Source organism: Podarcis liolepis, assembly GCF_965112155.1.
Source record: "Podarcis liolepis genome assembly, chromosome: 4".
In the NCBI taxonomy this organism is placed as follows: domain Eukaryota; kingdom Metazoa; phylum Chordata; class Lepidosauria; order Squamata; family Lacertidae; genus Podarcis; species Podarcis liolepis.
In genome coordinates, this window is record NC_139558.1 from 42,749,581 (window position 1) to 42,761,588 (window position 12,008).

Below are 12,008 nucleotides of genomic sequence, written 5' to 3' on the forward strand. Positions count from 1 at the left end.
TATGGTATTTCTACCATATGCAAAATAAAAGGTTCTTACTTTTCTGGTTTTAGATCCCTGTATATTATTCCAAGACTATGCAGATGATCTAAAGCAAGTGCTAATTCAGCCAGGTAGAATTTGACGTCCTCTTCTGTGAACATCACCTAGAAGAGAAATGCATAATACTTGTCTAAAGTTAATACAGAGCAAACAGTTTCTATGATTAGAAAAGACTGGAGAGTTCCCCCCCCCCAGTTTAAACTTAAATTGAAAACTAAAAATTATATAAGTGTTTATAGTTATGTATATAAACATGTTTATAAAAGTCACTTGCACTGTCAAGTAAGTGCATATTAATGCAACAGACTTTGAATTCTGATGGGTGCATTTCTATATCAGCTGTCTAAGGATAATTCAGCAGTATACTTGTGACATCTCTATTCCCCCACTCCCCACCCTCCAAAATGTTTAAGATTTAAGTGTGGAAAGCAAAGGGGAAGAAAGAAGAGACAGAAGAGAAGAGATATATGAACATAGACCACGCAGTGTAAAGTAACTTAGATTCACTGGTACAATTAATTAAGAAATCATGGCAAATATTTCCCTGAACATTTGAGCACATTCCATAAAATAAACACAACCTCTATTAATAGAATTCAGAATTGTGACAACAATATATGAAACATTTACCTCTTTGGATAAGCGTGTAAACAAGTCTCCTCCTCTGAGAAAGTCTAAAATAAGGTATAGTTTCCCTTCTGTTTGAAAAGCTGAGGGGGAAATCAACATTATTTTAATAAAAGCATTATGTTCTTGGGTATGTAGGTACTTATTGACTGTTACTATTATTGCAAAGATATTGTTTTATCATGCTGGATCATTAAAAAGTTTGTTCAAGAAAGTATTAAAATGCAATGCTGCACCCTAGCTATTACTATGTTCTATGGTTTTTCAAACAACATTAAAATGAGCATCTTTGCTTATTATACATTATGGACAGAGCCACAGAAAGGTTTTAGATCTAGCTGTGGTATCTCTTGATGAAAGAAGAAGGGATGCAAATTTTTCCAGTTCTCTCTATTGCCCACAACTGACATGCCACCATCCACACTGATCTGGAGGAGTCCCCAACTTTCTGAAGCTGACACTGGTGGGGGGTGGCACTGGCCGCTGCAGGGGCACAAGGAAATCAGCAAGAAATACCTCCCTCCATCTTCCATTAGGGGACACCCTCCACTGGATTAAAAGCTCTTCCACGAGCACAAAGTTATCAGCTGTATTCTACTCTATACAGTGTGTATCATATTTGTAGCATACAGATCAAAACTAGCACGCAAAGCAATTTTTATCTTGGCCACAGCAACGTTAAGATTCTATGTATTTTATGCATTCAAAAAAGTTTTTAGAAGTTACGAGATATTTGACGCTTTAATGCAAAACTGCCCTGTGTTTTGTATGTACTATGCAAGTGATAGGTATTGAAGAAAATAGACCCTGTGCACATTTTGTATGTGGAAGTGTAAGGATTCTGTCAAGTTGCTTTTGAGGTTATTTTTTTTAGGAGAAAATTACTTCTTCTGCTCACCCCACCCCTATGACCTCACATTGCCAAAGCACATGTTATCCAGACTTCTGAAACTTTAAACTGCTGGACAGTGCCAAAATTATTATAGATCTGGCCACTTGTAACTTACATTCAGCAACAAGAAAGTTCCAGATCACTCACTGGAGAACAGCATCAAAGCTTCCACCCCTTCCACCTCAATATTGAATATTTTTCTTTAACAGAAAAAGTAAAGAGTGGATTGCTTCTTAAAATTTAAAAGCCTCAGAGATATGCAAAATGCAAAGCATCCCTTTAAAAACAGGACTGGGTAAATCTCAGGTAAATAAAACCTAAGTATGTTCTGTTCTGGCCAATGCTTAAAAAGAAAGTATAGCTGACATATTCTATAAGAGAGTATTTCTTTTTCTTTCTTATATGAATTAACTAAATAGGTGAGAAAACTGCCAAAACAGTACTGAAATCAGTAAATTGTTCAAAAGCTGAAAATGAACCCTTAGGGAGGTAAATTAATTTAAACTAACAACACCATCGTATATTTTTATGAGGCCTTTCCATATTTATGCCACATTCAAGGTGGCTTACAACATGAAAATATTTACATAATTAAAAATATATTAAAATTTAACAATAGGGAAGTTAAAGGAATGTCAAAAATTACATTTGTTCAGAAACTGATCTTTACTGATGATTAAGCTTCAAAATGTAGCATTTGTCTTTTTGTGATTTTCTGCAATGAATAGTATGGATGAAATCTCCTATACAATTAACTGCTTTAACAAATGCCAGTTATGCAAACTGACTTGTACAGGGGTACAAGATAGTAGGTTGGGTCTCAACAGAACTTGCTATATTTTATTTGAAGGTATCAGGATTTTATAAATGGCAAATAAGTATGAAATATCATAGTTACCAGTAACTAGCAATATTTACTTTAGCAATTTAGGATGCTTATTAAACTTACCGTAATGCAACTTGACAATAAAGGGATGATTAACCTCTACTAAAATGTCACGCTCCATTTTTGTCCGAACACGATCGCGAACTATAAGAGATGTTGACCAACATTTAGTGCAAATGAATATTACCCACTTAATTATGTATATGGACTATCGTTTTTCAGTTTTATATCCATTATATGTGGACGCAATGTCAAAGTTTTCAAGAACCATTTTCACTGTACAAAATATAATGAAAAATAAAGTTTTAAGAGTGCAATGTTATGCATCAAAAAGTGGCTTGTGCCAATGGAAAGGCACTTCCGTTGTGCGAGGAAGTATTACAAAATTCTCTCAAGTCCACATCCTGCTGGAGCCCCCATGCCCAGTTCCAGGTGGTCCCTCAACCTTTATGAGCGGATTGTGGGGCACAGAGGGGTGTAGTATGGGGGTGCCAGGAAGGCCCCATTGTGTTAGCAGAGTTATACTCTCACCTCTCTAGAACCAAATTTATAAATACAATTTTGGGATCTGAGTAGGAAAAACATTGGGCTTGCCTATGCTCATACCCCCTTGCTGCATAGACCCTGGCTTACCTAAGTCAACAATCATACCAAAGTACCACGGGGTTGAATATATACTGTATTTTTTGCTCTATAAGACGCACCAGACCATAAGACGCACCTAGTTTTTGGAAGAGGAAAACAGGGGGAGGGGGAATATTCTGAATCCCAGAAGCCAGGACCGCAAGCGGGATTGCTGTGCAGTGATCCCGCTTGCGGTCCTGGCTTATGGGATAGCCGCATGCAGGCTCTCCCAGGCAGGGGATGAAGGCTCCCTTGGGCAGCCCTTCTCCCTCCTGCATTCGCTCCATAAGACGCACACACATTTCCCCTTCCTTTTTAGGAGGGGAAAAGTGTGTCTTATAGAGCGAAAAATATGTACTGTAGGGTACTTTACTGTAGCTCTCAAGGACTTTCTTCTCAATTTCTAGCATATTTCCCAAAAAGGGTGATCACCATAACTTTATTCCAGTGTCTAAGTATTGATGGAAGGATTTGTAGTATATATTATTCAACAACTAGCAAATTCATCACCCTGACAATTTTCCATTGTCTGTCACTAAATACATACTATGCAATAAAACAACTTGCAAAAAGAAATTAGGCATCTGTTGCATAAAGCAAGAGTACTGAATTTACATTATGAGTGTGAATTCTAAAACCGGAGCCAAGAAACTAAGTGCATTCAAATTCTATTTGCTCTATTTACAATTATTGTTTCTAAGCACTCATTCTAGCAAAACCATCAAGATGTGAACATAGTCCACATGAAGATGCCTGTAAAACTGTTGCACCGGGAAAATATTCAGTGCCATACACCCTATGTTATGGTGGATATGTATTTTTAGCCTCCAAACGCAGGCTATATTCATGTATAGCCCAACCCTAAAATTAACATTATTACTAATAATTTATTACTTATTATTAAATTTGTATACCACCATACCTGCAGATCTCTGGACTGTTCACAACCATAAAGTATCAGTGAACCAAACAGGTCTTATTTGCCAGCAAACATGCATAGCAAAATGTTTAGAAGCATTCATAATGTAAAAAAAAGTACAAGAAAAAGAGCTAATAAGCAAAACCCATGACAAATAGGTGATTGAAAAAGACACCACTGTGTGTAAATTTAGATGCAGAGTCATCTAAATTTAGGTGCAGATTCCAGGGAACAAAAGCAAGGTTGTCTAAATATGAGCAAGTATCAAGTGCATGAAAGTGCCTCAATGGGTTCCAACTTTTTCACATATGCAGTTACTTTTCAAAATCTCATTCTTGATGGGGCTATATAAATAATTATATATATATATTTTCCAGTTGGATTGTATTGCCCTGAATATATGAAGTGCTCTCATTTTTAAAGGGTACGGGGTTAAAGTTCTCCCAAGATTATGTAGAAGCTCAGCCATCAAGTCAACATTAGAAAATGCAATTGTTTGAATTCTTAGTTCCTGTAGTCCTTCATCGCACAACTGCCAGATTCAGACAGACAGACAAAAGGATTTTTCTAGCACCTTCCTTTTACTATCAGCTCCTCCACCACATCTCATTGCACTGCCAGTCTCTTGCAACAATGTTTCAATATATTATTCTTAAAACAATTATATTTAAAGAAATCATGTAATTTACCCTTGAGTGTTGCTTTTTTTAGCACCTTCATTGCATACAGCTGTCTTGCATCTGATCCTGAGATTTTTTTTACAAGGAATACCTGTATACATGAAACAATTTTATTACAAAGATCCAACACACATTGAACAGGGTAAGAACATATCTGTGCACATACAGAAACGTCAATCTCACATACCCATGCATGCTTGCATGCGTGAACGCCTGTCATATCTCGAGTCCCAATATGTAATATCTCTAATCTTTATCCTTGATTTTGAAAGCATCTATGCTACACAAACATACTTTTGTTAAATGAATGCAAACAATAAGGTAGGCATTATTCCACTTCTCACACAATTCCACTTCTCTACATACTTTTAAAAAGCTGCACGTGAATAAGACTCCGGCCCCAATTACCGTATTTTTCGCTCTATAACACGCACCTGACCATAACACGCACATCATTTTTAGAGGAGGAAAACAAGGGAAAAAATATTCTGAATGAAACAGTGGACGTATCATTTTTGTGCTTCATGCTGTGGCCACAGACATGTGATCTGATGGTGAATTTGGGGTGACCCAATGCAAAAATCCTGAGAATCCCTGTGGATCCATGCTTTGTAACCACGTTTTTGCACCATTGCAGCCCCAGGCAACAGTGGGTGCGTGATTTTTTTTGGGGGGGGGACAGGCTGTAGCCATGGACATGCTATGTGCTCTGATGGTGAATTTTGGCTGACCCAATGCAAAGATCCTGAGGATCCATGTGGATCCATGCTTTGTAACCACGTTTTTGCACCATTGCAGCCCCAGGCAACAGTGGGTGCGTGATTTTTTTTTGGGGGGGGACAGGCTGTAGCCATGGACATGCTATGTGCTCTGATGGTGAATTTTGGCTGACCCAATGCAAAGATCCTGAGGATCCATGTGGATCCATGCTTTGTAACCACGTTTTTGCACCATTGCAGCCCCAGGCAACAATGGGTGTGTGATTTTGGGGGGGCAGGCTGTAGCCATGGACATGCTGTGTGCTCTGATGGTGAATTTGGGGTGACCCAATGCAAAGATCCTGAGGATCCATGTGGATCCATGCTTTGTAACCACATTTTAAGTGGGGAGGGAAGGAAAAACACAGAAGGCTAAGAATGCAGGAGAGGGCTATAACGTGAGGAAAGGAAGGCAAAAGTTTCCCCCCACCCACCCACCCAAGCCAGCCAGCGTGCGCTCTCTCTCTCTCTCTCTCCCTCCCACCAGCATGACAGAAGAAAGCATTTTAACTGCATTAAGAACTATTTAGCAGCGAAACCTAAGCTTTGCCATCCCTTAAGAGGTATAGACACTGTAATCTTCCAGATCGCATGAATTTACAGGCAAAACACTGTTTAAGGATTTCATCCTTTTAAATGGAAGAAAGCATATTTGAATGCTGTGTGTCTCCAAAAACAAAAAGTAGGAAGTCAAATCAGAATTTTAAGCCGAACCTGTAATCTCTCTTCCCTTCACAAACATTGTTCCCTCCGGAGCAGGGAGAGGATAGAACGAAGGACGCTCTGCTCTCCTCTCTACTTGCCTGGAGGGGAGGGGCTTTCCCTGCTCTTTGTTTGGACGCTCTGCTCTCCTCTCTACTTGCCTGGAGGGGAGGGGCTTTCCCTGCTCTTTGTTTGGACGCTCTGCTCTCCTCTCTACTTGCCTGGAGGGGAGGGGCTTTCCCTGCTCTTTGTTCCGTTTGAGCAAACACAGTAACGAAACAGAGCAGGGTGGGCAGTAAGACCCTGAGGCAGAATGCAGGAAAGAACAGCTTCCTGTCTCACGGAGCTCCCTTCTCCCTGAAGCGCGGTTTGATTTTTGCCTCATTTTTCGGCTCCAGGGAGCACACATTCGCTCCATAACACGCACAGACATTTCCCCTTCCTTTTTAGGAGCAAAAATCTGCGTGTTATAGAGCGAAAAATACGGTATATAAAAACAGGTGCACTTTCAGTATAATTTCACATTCCTAACTCACTAAGTATTTCACTTGCTACAGCAAGGCTACTAGACTAGAAGGAGGGTACACTTCCTACCAGTAACTTACAGAAACCAAGTGCAAGGAGCAGAGGAAATTGGATGCCAACGTCATAAATAAGATTGAACAGTCTTTTATCAAAGCAAATTCCTTGAAAGGGTAACAGCAGTGAATAACAGAGCAAGCCAAACCCTGGCCAGAGAGTTGCAGAGACACTGCTACATCTGCAGCCTCATTGCTCATGCTGGTCAGGGCAAAAGCACAGCCGCCTGGCTAGATATCATCAAGTGATGGCAGTGGAGATGGCTCAGGATCCAGGGAATCCCTATCAGTTCAGCCACTTGCCCTCCCTGGAACACTCCACTTACAGACATCTCACAGCTTACAGCAAGTCAGAAGTTTGTTGGGGGGTGAACAGGAAGCCCAGCATCAGTGAAGGTGTTGCGGGCTGAGGGAGAATCTCTGCCCAGCTCACCCCCCGTGGCAGGTCAGAGACTTAGACTGAGCCCTTAGTCAAGAGGAGTTTATTTAAAGACGGCCACTCAGACCTTTTTTGCATTTAAATGTTGAATGAAGAAAATGTGTTGTTGTAAAATACAGTGGTACCTCGGGTTACAGAAGCTTCAGGTTACAGACTCCGCCAACCCAGATATAGTACCTCGGGTTAAGAACTTTACTTCAGGATGAGAACAGAAATTGTGCTCTGGCGGCGCGGCAGTAGCGGGAGGCCCCATTAGCTAAAGTGGTGCTTCAGGTTAAGAACAGTTTCAGGTTATGAAGGGACCTCTGGAATGAATTCATTTCTTAACCAGAGGTACCACTGTGCTCATCTTTGGCCACAGAATTCTGTGAGTGGTAGTTAGCTCAGCTGGTTAGAGTGTGGTGCTGATAATGCCAAGGTCACAAGTTCAATCCCCATAGGGACTACCTGCATGTTCCTGCAGTTCAAGGGGCTGGACTAGATGACCCTTGGGGTCCCTTCAAACCCTACAATACTTTTATACTACACAAAGCTCAGTAGAATATTTGCACAGTTGAGGGGAAAAATTATGTCAAGCGTCTAACTCTGAAAAAGAAAATCAACACCACATACTACCATGGCAATCCTAGAAATATGCCTTAGTTCAAGAAATGTAAGTTTCCTTCCAATTGTGTCGAAGTATTAAAATAGGCAACTAAAGCAAATTTCATTTTGCTCAGAGACCAATGCTTTTAGTTGCTTTAATGCTGATGGAAGTAGGTCAAGAATATATAGGTTTTCATCACTGACACATTGAAGACTGTCAAAATATGAACTTGATACAAAATATATGCATACTTTAATTCATCCTTGAAAAGATATAGGGTGAGGCTGGATTCTAGTGATATTCAGAGTAGACCAACCAGAATTATTTCAGTGGGTTTACTCTGAGAATGACTAAAACTGAATATCCCTCCACAGCATAAATATTAAGGTGATCTAGTGAAAAATATGTTTAATTTATACTGTTCACTGAAAAAATATGACAATAAGTATTCCTGCATGTATGAATGTGAGCTAGGGCAGCAAACTAGGAGACAATTAAGAAGATTAGAACAAAAGATTCAAGAGGTGGTATTACAGAAACAGAGCATCTATTTTCGGAATTCTGGTTAGTGCTGGCTCAGGCAAGCCATCTGAGCACCATGACAGCTGGTATCAATTCCAGAGGTCCGTCTTACCTTTCCAAAAGACCCCTGTCCTAGCACTTTAAGGAGTTCAAATTGTGAAGGGTCTGCTTTTTCATGTCCTTCCTTGACGTGATATGTTATTGCAATCTCTTTAATATTGCCTTCTTCCTGCAAAGAAAACAAGAATAAAGCTCTCATTTTTATGTTTGGAATTCATGCCTGGAATATTCATCCTAGGCTGGTATTTAACTATTCACAGATGAAAGCAATTGTAATGGATAAAAGCCAACAAGGAAAAATATATATTCATTAAGTCCAATGTTGGTACCACTAGGAAAAACAAGGAATGTAGAATTTCCACAAAAGTTTGGTTTACTTCATGCTTAGGAAAACCACCAACTGAGGAATGAAAGATACCAAACTGCCAGATTTTTATAGAGTAGGGAAATACAAAATAACAGAAGGAAGCTTAGTTATGAACAGTTTCTTTTTTCCAAATTAAGAAAATAAAAAGCGGAAAATAGTCATCTGGCATATTCAGCTACCTAGTAAAAATACTAAGTTTAGGTCATTATCGTATGCCACTTTTAAAATGTTTCTTCAACATTTTGCTTGTTTCTCAATATAGCATGTAGTCAGTACAGGAACAGCTCTAGTCACTCTTCAAAATCGCAGCTTCAGTTGTCTTGTCTAGGAGCTAATTCACACTTTATAAAAAAAGGGGAGAAAGCAGGAGAAAAGTGACTCACTTCTGCTCCTAGTGTTGTTTGCTAAGGGGTGGGGAGGGGATTTATGGATGTCACCACAGCAAGTATCTGCAAGTCCCACCATGGACATTTACAGGAAAAGCAGAAGTGTGAGCCTCTTGGGCTTCTTCCTTTCCTGATTGTGTATTATGTGCAAACTGACTGGTGGTTCATGCATTGAAGAGGAAGGGCTTCCAAAACCATAATGGGTCTCTGCTCAACTCTCTCAAAGCGTTGCTCCTTGCCTCCATAAGCAGTATTGATTTTATAGGATTATTTAATACACAAAGTAAAAAGAAAAGAATTAATTACATCAAATAGTTTGTTCTCAACAATTGGTCACTTTTATATCTAACCATTCTTCCAAAGAGATCAGGCAGGGTAACATGCATTGAATTATCAGCTTTATCATTGCAATCTTTCTGTGAGGTAGGTGAGACTGAACCACTGTGACTTGCTTATTCCATTGAACCTCCTGGTTGAGTGGAGACTTGAACCTGGCCACAACTCACTATACATTTTATTGTTACACAGTAGGCAAAGCTCTTCCTATACATAAAAGGAGTTTTAGGATTGTATTACAGTGGTACCTTGGGATGCAAACAGGATCCGTTCCAGAGCCCCATTTGCATCCTGAACAGAACGTAAGACGCGACTGTGCGTCGCATTTCGTCGCTTCCGCGCATGCTCGTGACGTCATTTTGACCATCTGCGCATGCGCGCGTGAAACCCGGAAGTAATGAGCTCCGTTACTTCCGGGTCGCTGCGGAGCGCAACCCGAAAATACTTATCCTGAAGTGTATTTATCCTAAGGTATGGCCTTATAGTAAGCAACATGCAAGTTGCACAATGACCAATAGTTAGAATGTCCAGCCATGCCTTGTTTTTACTTCAATCTAAGCAGGTAGGGAGAATTAAAAAGAGCCATGTGTTAGAAGCAACAGTCAGAAGTAGAAGAACAGTAATAATTCAAGTAAATTGAACTAAAGGAAGGACAGGAGATGTAATAAAGGAGCAGGGAAGAAAGCAGCTATGTGTGTGGAAGAAAAATATATTTGCTGCTTCTGTGTTTCACAAGAGTGAAACTCAGTAATTGCAATCCTTTCAGCAGCTGGCTTTATTCTCCTTGCTGGCATGATGCAGAGTATACACATGGTGACAACAGGGAAGTGAAATATTATTGCATAATTTCAGAGATAATAAATTACTGTATACAGCACTCTCAGGGATCATATGTATTGGATTGTGCCCTAAATAAATCTATTGTGCGGCCAAATTTAGAAAGCCACATACAGTCGTGTTCTTGTAGCCCCATCTCAAAAAGAGCTAGAAAAGTACAGAAGAGGTCAAACAAGATGACAAAGGCATTGGAGCACCTTCCCTACAAGTACAGCAGCAGCACCGACACTTTGGAACTCCCTGCCCATTGATATAACACAGGCCCCTTCACTGTAGTGTTTTTTTGGCGTGTGCTGAAGACATTCTTGTTTAGATAAGCCTACCCAGATGTTTAGAAAGTTTGCCTGATATTTGTTTTAGTCTACTTTATTGCCATTTTAGCATTCTGTATGTTTAAAACATTTTAGCATTCTGTATGTTGTACTTTTTATGTGTTATCTTTATTGTTTTATCATTTTTGTAAACCACTTTATGGTTTTTTTTATAATCTACAGATTCTATGAAATAAATAAGAAATAAAGTGTTCAGTGCATTTTAGTCAGGTTTTATAGAATTATGCATGATGCAGGAAAAGTAGGCACATAATTTTTCTCCCTCACATTAGGGTGGTATTAAACTAAACTCACTGAAATTAAGATGGCTCAGGTCCCTTATTTTCAGTGGGTTTACTCTGAGTAAAACTTAGCTGAATACTCTTTAGTATTTTTAGAATACTTCTGCATCATCCAGTGAGATTGATTGGTAGCAGATTCAGGGGACATAAAAAAGGGAGTTCTTAATACAACACATTATTAATCTATGGTATTTCATCACCACAAGATGAAGTCATTGCTTAAGATAGATTTAAAATAATTAAGCAGATTTATGGAGGATAGAGTTAACAACAACAACAATGTGGCTAACAGATGTCGTTATGTCCCACTCTTCCTCCAAAAGGAGTCCAGGGTGGCTAACAATGTTCAAACAAATAGAACCAACATAAAACGAAAGCTAAATGGAACAGTTGTTGTGTACTTCTGAACACCACATGCTGAGGACAAATAGTGAGGTAAGGGGTATAGCCATGATGCCTTATTATGGGCTTCCCAGAAGAAATCAACTGACTACTGCAGCAAACAGAATGCTTAAAAGAAGATCTTTGGGGTAATCCAACTGGGCTTTTCTTGAGTTCTTAACCAGTACCAAACCATCTTCCCACACATGCACCAATCACAAGCATGGATATTTGTCATACTAGTGCCTGCAACCCTGCTCACTCCACTAACCAACCCTATTCCCATTCCCCCCACAATAACCACTATAACCACTTCCCCTTCCTACTCCATGCAACTACTGAGCTCGCTTTTCACTTTCCCAGCTCCATCTCTGAAGCCACTTCTCTCTTCTAATCTGCAGCCCCCTTCGCACCTGTTTTCACCTGAACCCACAAGCCTGCTTCCCCTTTTTTGGGCAACCACCCCCCTTGCACACAAACCATCCCATGGTAGCCTCTTGCACCTATCTTGTCCCACACATTGCTACTAAATATCCTTTCCACCCAACTAGAAAGCCACCACCCACTCCTATTCTTCAGGTCCTTTCATGTCCCTGCTTTCATTTTCAACCCCATCCCCATGCCTCCTTTTCCATCGTTTTGCAAACCCTTTTGCTTAGTTGATATTCCTGCACTGCACGGGGTTAGAGACCAGGTGACCCTTGGGGTCCCTTCCCTTCCAACTCTACATTTCCATGATTCTCTCTTTCCCCCTTCCCCCCCTTCCCTTTTTC

The 12,008-nt window shown here is 40.0% G+C and overlaps 1 protein-coding gene across 2 annotated transcripts in view; it reads right to left on the reverse strand.

Moving 5' to 3' along the window:
- The window catches only part of RPS6KA3 (ribosomal protein S6 kinase A3), a 47,492-nt gene that overhangs the window by 22,220 nt on the left and 13,264 nt on the right, over positions 1-12,008 (reverse strand). For both annotated transcript variants that reach the window (XM_083501903.1, XM_083501904.1), the window contains exons 3-7: positions 8,368-8,484; positions 4,680-4,761; positions 2,511-2,591; positions 673-752; positions 40-146 (exon numbers count right to left, since the gene is read on the reverse strand). In XM_083501903.1, the coding sequence (XP_083358029.1) occupies positions 40-146; positions 673-752; positions 2,511-2,591; positions 4,680-4,761; positions 8,368-8,484 (467 nt within the window). The remainder of the gene's footprint in view (positions 1-39; positions 147-672; positions 753-2,510; positions 2,592-4,679; positions 4,762-8,367; positions 8,485-12,008) is intronic.